At 42.1% G+C, this 18,048-nt stretch overlaps 1 protein-coding gene across 1 annotated transcript; it reads left to right on the forward strand.

Moving 5' to 3' along the window:
• The first annotated feature begins 1,047 nt into the window (after positions 1-1,047).
• On the forward strand, positions 1,048-17,293 carry LRRC74A (leucine rich repeat containing 74A). Its single transcript, XM_048949484.1, has 10 exons — positions 1,048-1,174; positions 2,845-3,020; positions 3,369-3,507; positions 7,301-7,386; positions 7,720-7,914; positions 10,018-10,113; positions 13,645-13,788; positions 15,089-15,196; positions 15,865-15,950; positions 17,224-17,293. The coding sequence occupies exons 1-10, from the start codon at positions 1,048-1,050 to the stop codon at positions 17,291-17,293; spliced, it is 1,227 nt and encodes a 408-aa protein (XP_048805441.1).
• The last annotated feature ends 755 nt before the right edge of the window (positions 17,294-18,048 follow it).

The raw sequence follows: 18,048 nt of genomic DNA on the forward strand, positions 1-18,048 counted from the left end.
GAAGTTTTTTATCAGGATGACTAGCACTGTAGGGTCATTAAGCAAAGAGTATCTGGGGATATTATTACAGTATTTCAAATCTGGGTCTTTTTGTCTCATGAGTTCTTTACATGGGATTTAAACCTGTTTTTACCCTTTCTTGTGGTGAAATACAAATAAAGCCATCACTTGAACAAAGTCTGGCAGAAGGAAAATATCTTAATGAAGGAGCTGCAGGGATGGTTGAAATGCTATGATGTGGGTGCCAGCTGTCCAGTCTTTCCCTCACACAGATCTGATTGAACAGCCAAACTGCAAGCTTCATGAAACATCAGTGCTAAGTGACACCCAGAGCAGCCTGAAGCTCTGAAGAGAAATAAGGATTAAGGGAAGAAGGTAGTAAAAGCAGTGTCAAGGGATGAAAAGAAACAGTAGGAAAAAAAGTGTAGTTATTCACCAAAAAATATTTTGGAAAAATCACTCTTGATGATTCTGGTGTGCATTTTCTTGTCTTAAAGAAGAATCTTCCAAATTCTCATTTTCTCTCACAGTAAAATAAATTATGAACGGTAAGCAAGAGAAGCTGTGCTACTTCTATCGAGTCAGGTTACGCTCAATCCCAACATACAATAACATTCAAAAATTCCTTTTCTGCTTTGCTTGAAGAGTACTACAAAGCAATCCCCGTCTGATAGCAGTCAGCCAACAGTATCCTGCCATTGCCTGGGAAAGTCTGAGTCAGTTCAGGAGAGCTAAAAGGAGCTGGCACAGCTTTGGTTTATAGGTTTGTGGGAAAGTGGGATGGAGAAGGGAAATTTGTTGTCTAGTCATTTCAGAAAGAGGGGAAGGAGAGAAAGGCTGCTGCTAGGGAATGAAAATCTGATGTGAGCCCATGCCAGAGCTAGCACCACATGGGGACCCAGCACAGGGAGTGGTTGGCATGAAGTGGGGCTGGGGAAGGAGCACATCTGCAGAATGTTGAAGAGAGGTGCAGACTTCAGTGAGAGCACTAGGAAGTTCTGTCATATACCAGGAGTCTCAAAGTGCTGGCTTGGCACTGACATGTGAATGCTTGGTTTCATAGCAGATCAGAATGAAGAGAAGTCAGATATCAGTAAGCCTCCAGAGTCTCCACTGTCTGATGCCTCAGCAGAGAAGGCCGCACAAGGCTCTGACACTGACCTAGATGTTGAAGGTGAGTGCTTTCTTGCCATCTGCCCCTCACTGTCCTTTCCCCTTACAGTCAGTGCTGAACCTACCAACACGTATGTGTCAGAAATGAAGGCCACAGAACACAACCACATCAAGGTCCTGACATCCACATCTGACACCTGAACTGACATCTGGCAGTTCAAAAAGGCAGGGGGGATTTATTGCCTTTTAGGAGCTTCCACTTTGACATCAAGTATCTTCCTTCACTCCTCTCTGGACAGAATAAACAATGGCTGTTCCTTCATTCTTTTCTTTCTCCTCTAGTCCTTAATAACCAATGCTAGCAGAGCAGCCTGCCTGGGCAGTATACCACCTAGAAGAAGCCAAGGGTGGGGGGTGGGGATCAGGCCCAGTGCACTTGAAACACAGATGAAATACTGCATACCAGCTGTTGTCTGCATGCCATAGGTTTGCCATGATTGTCCTTTTCTACTTGCTCTTCTCTAAATTCCTGCCTAGTGAAGTCAGTCCTCTGGCTAAACAAATCTTATGCTTATTTATGTCACAGTAGGACTTTTCCATAATTTTGGATGAACATTTTTTAACATGTTGTAAATTGAAGGAAAACTTAAAAAAAGTAAAAAAAATAAAAAAAAGAATGCAAGAAAAAAAGGACTTTTGTGAGAGGCCTCAGACTGAACTGGAAAAATGGGAAGGGAATTTGTCTTGAGGTCAGACCACTGAATGTGTATACCAACACAGAGAAATATGAGCTCTATGTATGGGGTTTTGATGAAGGAATTCCAAATGACAGGTTTCTGTGGAAATACAGCTGCCAGCTGCACTGATATTTCTCACTGCAGCTGTGTCAACAACACCCGATGGCCAAGATGGGAACGCTGGGATTCTTTCTGCTGTTTGTAAGCCAAAATGTTCTGAGCTGCCCTCGCTCTGCTGGCAATATCAGCTGCGTGCTTCAATTAAGACTTAAAGGAAAAAAAAACGGTGAAAAGGTTTTTGCCTGATGTCAGAAATTCTCAATTACACCAAGAAGGATTTAGTCACATTGCAGACTGATGAGAAGCTACAGCTTATCACCAAATGCCAAATGGAAAAGAAAGCAAGCTACGTTAACTCTTAGAAGTGTGGTATAAAAGCATGGGGAAAATTCTGGATGGAAGATAACTTTTTAAAAGTAAAATTCTGCAGTTGTTGCATAGTGTTCTTAATTTAGCTCTGTAATTAGTAGTATAAGTCTTAACAGAGAGGCTGAGCCAAAGAAACTGACATAGTTTGCTGATGGTTTGGTTTGAGTCATGAATCAAGACAAAACAAAATGAGGTGCTCATTTTGGCAAAGAGCGAGATCTTGGTTGAGGTGGCTGCTGAGTTCTCTGCAGACAACTGGCAGGCTGTCCCCATCTCCCATGTTGCCACAAATGCTGAGGCAAGAATCCCTCTGCTCCTCATCTCAACATTCTAGCATGAAGAAATGTTACAGATATTGGGGCAAGTCCTGTGCTTAACACAGAAAGGTCAAGAAATCTATATTCAGAGTGATTGCTTTGGGGTATTGGGGAATTATTAGCTTATGCCTGCCAGCTGTGCCTTATTCAAAGGACCCAGAGAGAGTGGAGTGCTTGGGAAAAACAGCCTCAGAAGATGGATGGCAGACACAGAATGCACCACTCATTCACATGCTTTTTCTCTGCAGATCCTAGGAAAGCCTTTGCAGGTGTTAGGGGTGCAGAGCTGTACCTGGAAGCATGCAGACTGATGGAGGTGGTGCCTGTCTCACACTTTGCTCGGAACTTAGCCAAGTCTTATATAAACCTGAACCACCATGGTCTAGGACCCAAAGGTGTCAAAGCCATTGCTATTGCTCTAGTGGTGAGTACCTAGTAAGAGCAGGGCCATTTTTGTCAATGGCATTTTAGGCCTCTCCTTGAAAGCCATCACTGAATACACAAAGTGAGAGAAAATGTCCTACATTACCCATAGGAATTCCAAGTCCTCCTTATATTTCTACTCCCCTGAACGGGAAAGCCTTGTGTGGCAACTACTGGCCTTTGCTGAAATTACTGTGCCATGCCCCTTGCCTAGAGTCCTGTTTAGGACCTGCAATGCCTACTGAGGTTTGGAGGAAATGTCCAGTATCTGTTCACTGAGAAAACAACCCACTTCACTAGCTTTCCAGCTGTCTTTTCTGCGTCTCTTTTTACCTTTGTGTCTTTGCAGTCCAATGCAACTGTCACCCACTTAGAGCTGGAAGATAACCACATTCTGGCAGAAGGAGCCGTATGCATAGCAGAGATGTTACGAGAGAACTGCTCTATTCGAGAACTGGTACCCAATCTGATGCAGTTTTTAGCCAAAAGTATTGCTTACCAAGTTCAATCATCTGAAGAATTTCAATACAGAAAACTAATTCATTCAATTCCAAGTTTTAACCAAATAACAGTTGCTCCCATGCAAAAATATTCATATCTGAAAGGCATGGTATTTTACGCTCATCTAGTTTTAAAATGTACAAGCTTCTGAAATGGCAGAAATGTGCATGTGATGAGTCTCACGAGGCTCCCAAGACCTGGGAGCCTGGAACTGTTCTTTTCATTAGCAGATGTAACAATAATTACCAGAACTAGGTTTTTCTAGGTCATGCTTAGCCAACAAAAAAATGTTTTGGTCAGAAACTTTGATTCTCCAATATGATATGAGGAAACTTTTCTAAATAGATTAAGGGAGTAATGCATAACTTTCAGATTAAAATCCTTAGGAATGTTCCTTCAATCTGAAAGTGAGGTAAGAAAAATTTTGATAGGCCGCGGGATCTGTGTTGCACTGAGAAGAAATGTTCTTAGCCAAATGCCTCTTGGTTTACTGAAGACAGAGATCCACATGAAACTGATGGCTCTAGGACTTTGTTTCTGCTGGGAAGGCTATGGGATTAAACATACCTATAGCTTTTATTAATTATTGCTAGTATAACGTTTCTTATATTATTGGTCTTGCATTTTTTTCTTAAGATCTTGTGTATTAAAAACACAATGAAGCTAACTCATTATTTGAGCTCATCTTTTTTGTCCTCCCTTGTCTCCTTCCAGAACATTTCCAATAACCACCTGGACACAGAAGGGGCTGAAGCCATTGCCAGTTTGCTTTTGGAAAATGCATCCTATCTCCATACTCTTCAGCTCTCAGGTGGGCTGCATGCACTCAAGCAGTGACAGCAGTGGAAGTGAAATGCCACATGTTTCATTTCAGTCCCCCATCCCAAGAGCATTAGTCAGACCATGGGCAAAAACAATTTCCTGGTTATGTCCCTTACAAGAACCCAAAGTGGCAATGTGGAAATTAGATTTATAGCAATATGATCAAAATAAGTATTCAGCCTGCTAGCCTCCAGCCCATCTGCAGAATCAGTCCCATATGAGAAACCTGGATCATTGCTGGGTGTCTCCGACATCTTGGGATAATTCTATAGATTGAAGCGGAGGAAAGGCTAACATATCAAAGTCAGATATGGACTGTGATTAACTGAATGCTTCACATAAAAGCACAGTTTCCTGCAGACCCCAATACAATGCCAAGGGAGAGATCAGCACACTGTTCACATACTTCTTCCTCCACAGGAAACAGTTTTGGAGAGGAAGCTGCATCATGCCTTGCTGATGCATTAATGGTGAGTTACCTGAAATCCAAGGTCATTTGCAGCCCAGATTGCGTAAGACTCCTCATTTTGAGCTGATATTCACTTGGCATAATTTCAGATGGCAATAACTATATGAGTTCCTGGCATAATTCTGCTAAGTGCCTCTTGCTTACTTCAGAAACAAGGGAGCCTGGAGGATACAAAGAAGGATGGACTAGATTAACGTTTTCTCAGAACAGCTTTGTGAGTGTGGCTGAGAAATAAAACCTCAGGACTGTGTAACAACAGAAGGAAATACGGGTAATCCCAAATTTTCAAGAAACATAAGTAGGCTAACATAAGAGCACTTTGCAATTCTGCGACAAAAATCTTGGTTTCTCTTCTTATTTCTTGTTTCCAAGTTTCTGCACTATTTGGCACCACCAGAAGACGCCATGAGGGAAGGCCTTAGGCTGATGATAGAAAGTGCTCTTGGTCAGGATTCAGTGCTGGCAGTGAAACAGGGGGCAGCAACCGGATGTGTTACAGATCAGACATAAGCTGTGTGAGAGAAGTTTGCACAACACAGCACAACACAAAGTCCCATTGCTTTTGCTGTTTTGGGAAGATAATTGCTGTGACTTTGTATGACGGACAAAGCTTTGTCTTGGGGTACACAGTGCCACCATCTCCATGTTGATGAACTCCCACATGCTGTAGATTTCAACAAGTTCAATATCCCTCTGTTTCATCCTCACGCTGGGGCCTTAGCATGGCAGCTGGCTGCAGCTGGTTGGAAGATCTCATTCTTCCTGCACATTTGTCTCTCTGCAGAGCAATTTCCAAGTGAAGAAGATGGACCTCAGCCACAATGAGTTCTCTGAGAAGGGAGGACAGCTCCTAGGACAGATGCTCGGTAACTTACGTTATTACTTTCCAAGAGCCAGGTGTGCAGGCAGTCATTGGCAGACACAGTGGGTCCAGCATGGTGAACATGTACTTCCTTCTTGTCCAATGACCTGGTGGGCAATACGAAAGACCAGATTTAGAGATTCCTGGCTGGTCCACCAACTCACCCTATTCACCACAGTTGACTGTAGCCACTGTTTCACATCTGTCTCAGAATAGAAATGAAGGATGAGAAACCACAGTAACAGAGGAGTCTGTGTCAGAGAGAGGGAGCTGAAAGAGAAGTCCTTTACAGTGTTTAAAGCAAAAAATTACATTTTAATGGAATTCTAGAGCATGAAAACTGTTTAAAGCTTCTGATCACCAATTGAAACTTTTCTTAAGTATCACAAACTCTAGTGGTTTGAGTCATTGTGTATCAAGCAGCATTGTGTATCAAGGGAAACAGATTAAAAAGAAATAAAATAAAGCTGCCTAATTTAGCTCGTCAGACAAAGTGAGATCCATGATGCATAGTAGCCCTGGAGAGGGAAAACAAACAAAACAGTAAAAATCAGTCATTAATTTATGGTACTATTTGTGCAGTGAAAAAGACTTGCACGGATATCTGGCAGCATTTCTTCCCTCAGCACCCGCAAGAAAATACTACCATGACAGGCACAAGCCTGTGACCTGAGCATCCTGTGTTCCTTGAGAATGCCAGTAACATGTCTTTGGTTTAATTAGCAATTTCATTCCCCTGGTTCAGTATTCACACTGATAGGAACCTGCTTCTAATTACAACCCATGTCTTTAAAAGATGGATCAATTAAAACTGCAGTGGGGGAGTAGGCACTATGTCCCTGTATTGCTCAAGTCTGAAGGGACCCCAGGGACCAATGCTAAACCTTGTGACCTTCCCAGCCCAGAAAAAAATGCATCTCCAAACTAAAACTTCTTACAGCTCTTCCTTCCTGCCAGCTCAATACAGGCAGGAGCTGCAGAGTTTATTGCAGAATCTGTTTTTCTTCTGATCTGTTTTTTTAAAGGAATATTTTAAAGTTAGCTAAATTCACCATCTGCCTCCGTCCATCCTCCCATCCATGGAAAATCTGGATGAGAAATGCTTTCTGAAGATGAGAAGCTTTGGCAGGAACTTCTACTCCTCTCAGTGTCACAGTGACACAAATGAATTCACACATATCCTGCTCTAAGTAGAACTTAAACTGTGAGGTGTGTTTTGCATGGAAATTGGCACTGACATGTACAACTGGGCACTACTAGTATGAAGCTGAATTCCTCTCCTCTGCTAACCAAAGATAGGCAGAATGAGTCTTGATGTTTTGGATGTGGCAAGGAGCATCCAAACATTTTTCCAATGAGAAACAGTGCCTACTAGAGTCAGAAATCCTTCCTCTCTTTACCTCCCTCCTTCACAATGCATCCTTTGACTAAGCCAAAAAAAGCTATCTTCCCTTTCTGCTTGTGATCAATAGCCTGTTCTCTGTTCTGTGGAGGCAGCAAACAGAGAAGACTGTAGGTACAGCTATTGCTGAATCTCCAGCAAACTTGCTCTGAGCCCCTGCCTGTGAGTCAGCATCTGTGCTCAGACTGCTGTTCATAAGATAACATCTCAATTTCTCTCTCTTAGCTGTCAATACAACACTAGAGATTCTGGATCTGAGCTGGAACCACCTGAGGAGGAAGGGAACAGTAGCATTTGGCACAGGTCTTAAGGTAGGAATTCTCCCTCACAGTGATTACTGTCAGAAGCTGATTGAAAAACTGATTGGGAACTCACATACCTGAGGTCTGAGCAGGATTCAGAAGCTCTAGCTAGGCTTATTCTACTGACATTAGGAGGCAGTGCCAGGTGAACAATTAAAGTAGTGGGTAGGTCTGGTGACTCGTGTGGATGGAGAGGTGCTGGAACATTGAAGAGATGTTGGATTCATTGGGGCTGGGCTGGATGTGACTTGAGAGATGGTCCTGTCTCAGCCAAGCGAGAAAGGGTAGAGTGATACACATGGTGTACATGCAGTAGCTGAGATCTCTCTTCTCTCACCGGAGGGCAATGCTGCACTGAAAACACTCAACCTGTCTTGGAACAGCATTGGGAATGAGGGAGCACAGGCCCTAGCAGAAGCTCTCAAAGTTAACAATGCGCTGATTCACCTGGACATCAGCAACAACCAGATCGACAATGAGGGAGCCAAGAAGATCTGCAAAGGCCTTAAAGTCAATGGAACACTGAAAGTCCTGAAGGTAAAATAAAGCCCGGACAGGGCTGGAGGAGAAAATGGTGGGAGTAGAAAGTTCTGAGGCACGAAAGACAGAATGAGCAGTTTGAACTAGAATAGCATAGATGAGTATTGCTCTGGTTTGAAGGTGAACAAAGCAGAAGGAAATTCTGTGCTCTGAGTTTCTACCAGGGAAAATTAATTGCACTGTTCCCTCAAAATATCACCCAAATACTGGCCCTGGCATAACACCACACCCATTACTACCCCAAAGTGGTTGATTCCTATCATATCTAGTCTCAGTCAAGAGAGCCCAGGCATTCAACACGTCTAGCAGAGCCCAGGCATTCATCAGGTCTGCGTACATCCATAATACAGAGTTGTGAATACACAGATTTATACATATTCTAAGCTTCAACATAAGGCAAAAGTTCAAACAGAGATTTGAATCATAGAATCATAGAATGGCCTGGGTTAAAAAGGACCACAATGATCATCTAGTTTCCACCCCCCTGCTACGTGCAGGTCACCAGCCACCAGACCAGGCTGCCCAGAGCCACATCCAGCCTGGCCTTGAATGCCTCCAAGGATGGGGCATCCACAGCCTCCTTGGGCAACCTGTTCCAGTGCATCACCACTCTCTGTGTGAAAAGCTTCCTCCTAATATCTAACCTATACCTCCCCTGTCTTAGTTTAAAACCATTCCCCCTTGTCCTGTCACTATCAAGCCATGTAAACAGTCATTTCCTTTCCTGTTTATGTGCTCCCTTAAGTACTGGCGGGATTTGAAGGTAGAACATGCCTTTCTCAGTGTGTTAATGATTTGCTAAAAATTTGTTCAAACAGGACAAACTGCTATTGCTACATCAAGGCAATGCCATAGCACTACCCTGAGGTATGTTATCAAGTCTTGGAAAAAGGAAGCCAAAACTGTATTCTGATAAGCTAAGAATCAATAATCTTGGACTGGCGCAAAGCTGAATGACCAGCCAAACTAGCCTTAGAGGTTAGGCTTGAAAGCTAATCTATCTTCTCAATCTGAAATAATTCTGTAGGAATTCTGCTCAGAAAAGTCAGCCTGCTTATGAGGTGGATTCTCATCTCAGCTAAAGCTAATGTCATCACCCTGAGAACGTGCAAATGGCAGTATGGTGGTTGAAGGACATCTTTAAAACTGTTTGTACAGGTCTGTCTTTGGACATCCCATCTTTGTAAATCACTGCAACCACAATGCCTTTTTTGGATTGTTGTTCTAGATTACATAAATAAATGTGGCTGCTTGTCTCATTCTTAACATGGTCAAAGGTAGGATCACTTAGCTAAAGCTTAAGCATTCCTCTCTGGGAGCTGGCAACCCTACAAGCAGCACATGCAACACAGCACTTATTGTCCTAACAATATCTTTGCAGTGGTACAAAGGGTAGCAAGTGTTCTTTTATGTAGCGGTACAGATTGTCTTGGGAACTGATAACATAAATAATATAGAGTTAATAATTTAGAATTCCATTAGCCTATGTTAACCACCATGTTTTTTTCACATAATTGGAGTGGAGAGTACATATAAAGTTCAAGTTGGAGAAGAGGTGATGTTCATACACTAAGGAATGTACACGGCAATGACAGCCCCATAACTCTAAATATCTTGACCTTGTAGGCCTGAGACAGCTGATCAGCCTGAGCCTTGATCAGCTGTGCTGCCAAGAGGATCCAAGGGGTATGGGAAAGGTCCTGAGGGGTACTTGCCATCTCACAGGGTTCTCTGTTCAGATGAACTTTACTAGCAAACACATCCTCAAACACAGTCCATCGTCTCAGCCTTTTGCCATCATATGACTAAGCACTCCCCACATCACATACTCCCATGTGACACACAGCAGGGACACGTCAAATTTCGCAGATGGAGACAGAGGCTGAGAAGGCAACTCCACTGGAGAGCTGCACTGCAGAGTTTGGAGGACAGAGACAAGAGATGCTGAGACAAAGAATAAATACATCAAAAGGGACCACAGTTATTCTAAGATCCACTGAAGGATGGGAAGAAAGGGTCACTCCTGAAGTTACAGCATGCCTCCTGCAAGGACACAAAAGTTTCATTCTCACTATGTCTGTCCACATCTTTCTTCCACAGATGGCCAATAATCTCTTGACCGTGGAAGGTGCCACTGAGCTAGTGGGATCTGTCAGAAAGAACCCCAATTCCATGATGGAAGAGATCAACATCTCAGTAAGAGCTTACGTACCAGAAAACTTCAAAGCCCATACAGCACACAGTTTTAGGAGCTAGTTAAATCCCAGAGCTGGCCCCCTCAAAACTGTTTTGAGACTTGCTGTCTGTTTTATTTGTGCATAGCCATTATTTAAGGGAAAGAAAAAAAAAAAAAGCTACCATTTTAGAGCCCTTGTAGGAGCCACAAGGAAATTATGGTTTTTTTGGTCTATCTCTGGAGAGATTTGCCTGTAAAATCAGCACATCTCACTCCCTTTAATTTTGCAGCAGCAGAAGCAGAAGGAGGAGTGAATTCAGAGTAGGGGATGAATTGTCTTCATCCCCTGAGCTGCCTCCCTCCAGGGTAGCCTAAGATGCTAGATACTGTAAAGTGCTTCGATACTCTGTCAGGATGAAAGAGGAACAGAAAGAGATGAATGCTTCAAGGCATTGAAAGCAAAGTGTTTCTTATTAAAACAAAAAACAAGCAAACAAAAAAACCCCACAAATTAAAGCAAAGGAAAAAATTAAAGGTGAGAGGATAAGAATCAGAGAGGCCAAATATTAATATGCATATTTCTCCATAGCAAGATGGTGACGTGACATATTACTGTAACCTCATGTGCTACTTCTAAAATGGCTCGGAAAGTCCTACAAATGCTTCTGATTCCCTAAGTGAGGGCAGGGGCTACATCCCAAACCCATGCTGAGCAGAGACCTGGGCTCCTATCTCTCCCATCCATGTGAGTGGGAGAAAGAGTGGCTTGCAGGCCAGGATGGACTTACAGAATATGTCAGTGGCTTCAGGGTCCTCTGTTTATCTTTGGGAGAGCCATGATTAAAGGAAAGACCATTTTCAAAAAAATCAGATTTGAGTCTTGAAAGATAAATATTATGTTCACATTTGCAAAAAGCTGAATAGTTCAGGGGGAGTTCTGGAGACTTAGACAACAGGTGGTATCTTTGTCCTGTGGTTCCTGTATCAAAGAAATGAAAACAAAGCAGAATAAATAATATTCATCTATGGCCTTTGCTGGGAGTACCAAGGGCTTTCAGCAGAGATAGAAAGAATGGGTATTCCTCCAGGGCAGACATTTTTTCCTGCATAAATTAACATCAAAGAAAATTATTTGCCAAGACTGCTTCATTTTGCAAAAAACCCCACAAAACTAAAAGAGTCTGTGTGTGAATAAAAGGCTTTGATATAGTATGCGTGCTTCTGTTAGTTTAACTATTAGTAACCCAAACAATTCATAACCTTGTAAAGAGTAATATGTTATGGCTAAATTCTGAGAAGTTAAAGAAATTATTGAAATGCAATTATTTAAAAGGAGTCACTTGAGAAATTTTGAGGCAAGGAGTTCATTAATATTTAGAATCTTAAATATCACTGAATATTTCTGCTTTTCAGTGTTAATGAATGCTCTCTTTTCTCCACCCCTCAAAAAGTCTAAATTATCTGGCATTTCCTAAAGTAAATGGTCAATGGCACAAATTTACAGTGCCTTTATGGTATCTCAATCACATGTTTGTAGACAAGCATCTAACCTCTCTGATATATTTCATTCCATCTGTGATGTATATGGTCTTGTATTTCAGTTCAGAATACTTGCAAATACACACCTCCAAAGTTCTTCTGCTGTCCTAAATCTTTAAGAAATTGGAAAATCTTTAATAAGAAATCTAACAGCCTTTTCTGCCCCTTTTCTTGGTGATAAATGTTTATTTTGACTTTCAAAGAAAGAATAATTAGTGTGTCTTTAAGTGACATTTCAAATAGAAACCTCCGCATAGGTTTGACAGCACTAGTAAAGGCAAAGTGATAGAAAGACACATTTTTAATGTTGTAGTTTATTGCTTCTAAGCACATTTCTACCATTTCTACCATTTCTAAGCACAGCTGTTCCTCGCACTCTTTCCATAATCTACTTTTACAGACTTTCAGCTTGCATTTACTGGCAATCAGCTATTTTATGGAAGGCATGAATCAAAAGAGCCAACACGCCTATCTTCACCATCACAGCATGAAAGAATGTCCATTACTTATCAGCTGCCCGTGCATTGTTTTTCTGGGCTGTGGGATGACTGTGCCAAAGACGCAGAAATAACCACCTGGCTTCCTCCAGGTTCAAGCTGACTCCAGCATGGCCTGCTTGGCCAGGCGCGGTGCTTGGTTGTGCTGCGGCCACACCGGCAGCCTGCTGCCTTTCTCCTGGGTTCAAGCCCAGCCTGGCAAACCTTGGGGAGAGCTGGCTGCAGGCAGAGACAGGTTGGGTCTCTGTGCTGGGTTCCCAAGACTGAAATGCGCTGCAAGCCTGCATATTTCATCAAGGTCTGAATGGCTCTGGCAGTGAGCCACTCTGCATCCATAAAAACACTGAATGAAGGCTAGTAAACCCAGCCAGACCCAGACTAGTTCAAGACTATTCACAAGTAATAGCAATCAAGACCTCACTGTAATGTAAGTTCTTTAGCTAACAGTAATTTATTGGGATACCTTGTAAATACACTTCAGGGAAAAATATGATGCTTGACGCCTTGGGAACTTTTTGCAGTGACAGAAAACAGAAGCATTTGTGAATTTGCTGTTCCTAAATTGCCTTGAAATTTCCATCAATTTAATATGTAGAGCTAACATAACACGTGAACAACTGTATTTCCTTACTCTTCTGGAAAATCGTAATTATATTTTCAAAATGTCAGTCAAGGTAAAGGTAAATTCATTATATTGGTAGAATAAATTACAGTGACATCTTTTTTCTTTCTTTTTTTTTTTTCTTCTTTTTTTTTCTTTTTCCAGACAGTGAACTAACATCACAAAACCCTGAAACAGGACACTGTGCTGCTGCCCATTCTATAAGCAGTAAAACAGGAAACTCAGAGCGTGAGCTCTGACATGCTGAACTGCCACTACTCTGTCTGAAAGCCTTAGGAAAAAAGCAATGCCAGGCCTCGCACTGCTAACTGGAATTTCCTCTTTAGGGTTAGACAAGGAAACTGTGTTTTGCCATAAGTTCTTTTCATCTGAAAACACACAGACTCTTCCAAGATAGGTTCATCTCTCTTGTCTGGGCTACAAAGCCACATTGCCAGGGATACTCATCTTTCTGCACCTTGGCTGATACTGTTTTCATTTTTTCTGAACTCTAAGACAAATTTTGGTCACTTAAGTGTTTGCCTGGCTGTCTATGTATAGTTAGAATGGAGAGGAGATCCAGGCAGAACTGTCTCTGAGACGAACACGGATCACCTAACGTTCAGTATAGTTTTCAGTACAGGCATTTACCTGATGAACATTTACCTTAATTAAATTAATTTCTACGTAAATTATAGGTCCTTTTCTGACTCAGGCATGGGAAAAGAGAACTAAGAACACTTATTTAGGGTCAGGCTTCTGTTGGATTACTGAAAGTGAAGATCAGGTACAGGAAAACAGCATCACCTTAGGAAAAGGTAGTTAATGTTGGCTTTAGACAGATCAGTTAATGCAAACAAGTCTTCGTTGTTTGCTGGCCATCCACACTCACTCTCCCTCCTTCTGTGTTTCAGAATGTCCTGGTGAATGAAAATTTCATCAAGTTGTTGGAGTTAGTGTATCAAACACGCCCTGAACTAAATGTTATCTACGGGGAAGTTGAAGGCTGCATCTCCAAAATCTCCAAGCAGCATCCAAATCCTATGAAAGTGATTCAGGTGAGCTACTGAATTTTGTTCCATAGATCTCCTGTACACAGCACCCATGCCTCAAGCACTTGAAGAGAAAGAGTTTGGAATGGATAAGCTTTCTTCCAAGTAGGAAATTCAGGCAAGTTCCTTCAGAAAAGTATATTCAGAATCACAACTGCACATTCACATCTCTTATTCCATGCAGATTGACCAACTAAATCCTTTAATTTTCAGGAGAGGCTGAATGCTTTTGGATCTGAGCTTATAGGGCTAAAAAAAAAGAGGGCGGGGGGGGAGGGGGGAGGCCTGGCTTTTGATTTGCATAGTTGTGATTTAGTCATAATAATCCCATATATTTGTATGAAAACATTCGTCTATATATTTCTCTTTCAAAAGTGCATCCAAATTATTTCTCCCATAGCTGGGAATACTGACTAACAGAAGCTGTGCAATTTGATAGTCTTCACAAAGCAGTGTCAGAGATGACAACATAAGCAAGCCCAAAGTGCTGTAATCACTGCACTGTGTTGTCTGACGTTTCCATCTGAATAGATGTTTGCTAGCTGAGGAGGACAAAACTGGTTTCAAGTTTGACCAAGATGAGCATGCACTCTGCTCACCAAGCCACTGCAATAGCTGAAACTCACAGAACTGTTCAGTGACAGTTGTGATTTAGCATCAAAATGAATGCGTTTCATAAAAATAGGGCATGGTAATATAAACAAATACTGTTCTAAATAGAAAATACTTAGCTTTTTAAGATCTGTAATTTCTACAGATAGCAGCAGATGGTGCTATCCTCCTGGCTGGAAGGCAACGCGGCACCGGAGCTCTACTAAGTGAATAACCCCTGCACTACCAGCTTCACTAGCTTTCTAGCTGTTGTGGAGATTTTTAGATAGTTGGATGAAATCTTGGTGTATATATGACTTCAGGTGAAATTAAATACAAGTTTAAGCTGTTAGTTCACATCAAACAGTGCTGCTGTGATTCACAGCTAGTGACTGACGCTCATACTGGCATGCTTTGCAGTTTCTAACAGCAGTTATTACGGCAGTCCTCCTTCAGACAGATAGGAGTCCAGAGAAAAGAAACTCAAGTGATCAGAGGTTGGGGGAAAAGGATTGTATTTGGATTAGACAGCCCAGCCAAGTAGCGCTGGTGGGATTTTGTTCAGACAGTGGCTGCATAAATAGCTAAGGAGAAATACATCTCAGAGATGGGCTGAGTAAAGGCAGCATGGAGGAATAAGAGGAGAGCTTGCAGCAGGCATCAGTGGCTGTTTCATCTCATGGTTGTGCCTGTGTTTTATCTCTGCTTCTCTTAGAAATATTTGAATGAACACAACCTACGACTCTGGGACTTTTTTAGGAAAATTGACAAGGATGGAAACATGAAGATCCCTGTGTCAGATTTCAGGAGAGCCATGATGCAGGTGTGTTCCTGAAATCATGGTCAGGGTGCTCCTCCAACAGCATACTGCTCTGAGGAAACCCCTCTGCTACACCACTGCTACCAGTCAGCCTTGCTGGTGATGTCCAACAAGTAGGCTGAAGGCACCCACTGCAAAAGCTGAGCCTTCAACAGATTCCAACAGAAGTGCTGAGACATCCAATAAATACTGCAGAGGGCATCAGGGATTATCTGATCTGATTATCTGAAATTTAGAGTATCACAAGAACCTGGAGAAATCACAGAGGTCAGCTTTTTGTGCAGGATATAACTATTTGGTCTTAACAATAGTCATTTCTTACTGCTATGAGAAAGTGAGTAAGAGTGATTTAAACCCTTGCTCCTGCACACTGAATGGACAGTTCTCTTCCTGCCAGAATTACCACGGTGATGGTACCAAGAGCACTGGACACCTCTATATCATGTTACTTTACACTTTTGCAAAAAACAAAAACAAAAACAAAAACAAAAAACAAAACCCCAACATTATTTTTATCCTCCCCACCATCACTCTGGATTTTTACATCCCGTATTTTTCCATGAACCAGGCTCTCTCCTCACCTATTAGGAGATGGCCACACTCCAATCTGATACAGAGGATTTTTCTGCTGTAAAATGAACAGATGTGTAAATATTTCTCTCTCCTCTTAGCAATCAAACATCCAACTGGATCGAGTCCAAATTGTGGAACTAGTGCGAAAACTAGACCAGAATCAGACAGGGATTGTAGACTATAGGTAAGTGACTCCACTCATTTGCTGTCTTTTTTTTTTTTTTTAAATTTGTTATAATACAAAGTAAACACACCCTCATTCGATTTAATTGTTAAAATGACACATTTCTTGTCAATCCAGCAACATTTATTACACACTACTTACCTAAGTGAAAGGTAGATCACACAGCACCTCGTATGCTTAGAAACCTTAAAGAACCAAACTACAAGTCAGGATTGTTTTTCTATTTTATAAACTTCCTGTGAGAGTGCATGGATCTCAAAGCTGAATGGCATTTTTATTCACACTCATAAACCCACATGAGAAGCATCAGCTCAATACTGTCTTCCCCCGAAGCTAAAGTACGATTTGCAAAGGCAGCATATGTATGCCTTCAGACCTTTTCCTCCATCCCCAGAGACTTTCATTTTTTTCTTTCTCTCTGATCATTCTTCTTAGGAGACCTGGTTTTCCCTAGAAACCCACCTTCAAACTACAGAACTTTTCATTCTCTTGAAAGCGCCTAAAGTGCCTCTGTCTCAGTGCCTGTAGCAATCATGTCCAAGCTCTGAGTCTGAGCAGTCAGCAACAAACTCCTTGGAGGTTGCCAGTTGCTGCAGGCTAAACCGCTTGTCACTGGACCACAGACTTCCCCCTAGACTTGCAGTCAGTTCTGACATGTGACTCATCACCTGAAAGCCCTATTAATGATGGCCAAAAACTCCCACCCCTTAGTACATGTTGTTGGGTTTAAATATAAGCTCTAGTCTGGTTTTAAGGTTAGAAGCAATGGGTAAGTTTTGCAAATCTTTTTACCTCTGCTTCATATTGTTTTCAAAGAGTAGCTGAGATATGAATGACTTTATTAGATCCAGTCTTTAGTCCTTTTCATCTATCACTGCCATGCCAAAGGCATCTATGTTCAGGCACTGTATAGGCTTTAGCCTGGTTAACCTTGAATCAGAGATTACATAGGGTAACCAAGTATTTTAAGCACAAATTACAAAAGTGTGGTTGAGCAGTAAGCAAATGAGGAACCACTGAAACCCAGTGGACAACAAAGGCTGAATCGATGTGGAAAAAAAATATATATATATAGATACTCCTTATCAAGCTGCTTAGTACATTTTAACACTGAATTAGGTGTGTTAGTGGCAATATCCACTTTGCAGACAGGAGTCAGAAGAGCTGTCACCTTTGCTGTCCTTACTGTTTCTACCTCAGACCATTTCCTCAGGGTCAGTGATGAGTTGATGCTCAGGGATTAATATTGCTTCATCTCTTTCTTTTCAATCAGTCACTTGAAAGAGCAAAAGCCAGAACAGAAACCTGTGAAAGAGGAAATAAAGGAGGAGACGAAAAAATGAAGTGAGAAGGCAGGTGAGCCAGTGAAATATAGTAGGAGAAACGCTGGAAGAAAATTCATAATGGCTCTGGGCTTGGGGGGATTTGAGATAATCCAAGTGATCAAATGTAGAAATAAAGTCAATGTTCCTCTGCAAGGCAAGTCTGGTGGTTTTGGTCAAGAGCTGGAGCTGGTTACCAAACCTATCTCACAGCTATTCACTGGCCTGCAGACCTGTATTGTGTTCTCCACCCTCCCACTCCTCCCCACCATTTTTCTTTCTTCCAAGCTGAAACATGCCAGCTATTCAATAATTTCTCATAGGACAGACTCTGTTGATCCTCGTTTCCTTTCTCAGAACCATTCCCAGGTGGAATATACGGGAATAAGAATCACAACTGCAACGAGCATTCAAGACACTGATGAGTTTGCACATGCATGAATGTAACACTGTTTCTTTTCATTCTCCTCTCCTTTCCTAAAAACTCCCAAGATTTAATTAGCTTTCCTTGGCTGTTAATGAGCACTGAGGTATGTTTCACAGAACCAGACACCAGACCTGATCTTACTCCTAAATACCAAGCCGCACCATGAAGCCCATCCTTTTACACGTGAAAAACGTGAAGGGGGCGGCGCGCTGATCATTTTGCACTTCTTGATCTCTTCTTCCTAAGACAGAGCAGCTGACGCACCGCTCCCGTGACGCCAAGGACGCTCCTGGGCCGTGGCTGCGAGGAGCCGAGGCCGGCCCTGCGGCAGCGCGGTGTCGGTGCCCGC

The sequence above is a fragment of the Lagopus muta genome, chromosome 6 (assembly GCF_023343835.1).
Source record: "Lagopus muta isolate bLagMut1 chromosome 6, bLagMut1 primary, whole genome shotgun sequence".
NCBI classification, from domain to species: Eukaryota; Metazoa; Chordata; class Aves; order Galliformes; family Phasianidae; genus Lagopus; species Lagopus muta.

Excerpts from the sequence above, each read along its gene's own strand:
- LRRC74A (XM_048949484.1), top strand. The coding sequence starts at position 1,048 with ATGCTTGGTTTCATAGCAGATCAGAATGAAGAGAAGTCAGATATCAGT. Across the intron at positions 7,387-7,719 it reads CATTTGGCACAGGTCTTAAG|GGCAATGCTGCACTGAAAAC; the intron begins GTAGGAATTCTC and ends CTCTCACCGGAG. Across the intron at positions 7,915-10,017 it reads GAACACTGAAAGTCCTGAAG|ATGGCCAATAATCTCTTGAC; the intron begins GTAAAATAAAGC and ends TTTCTTCCACAG.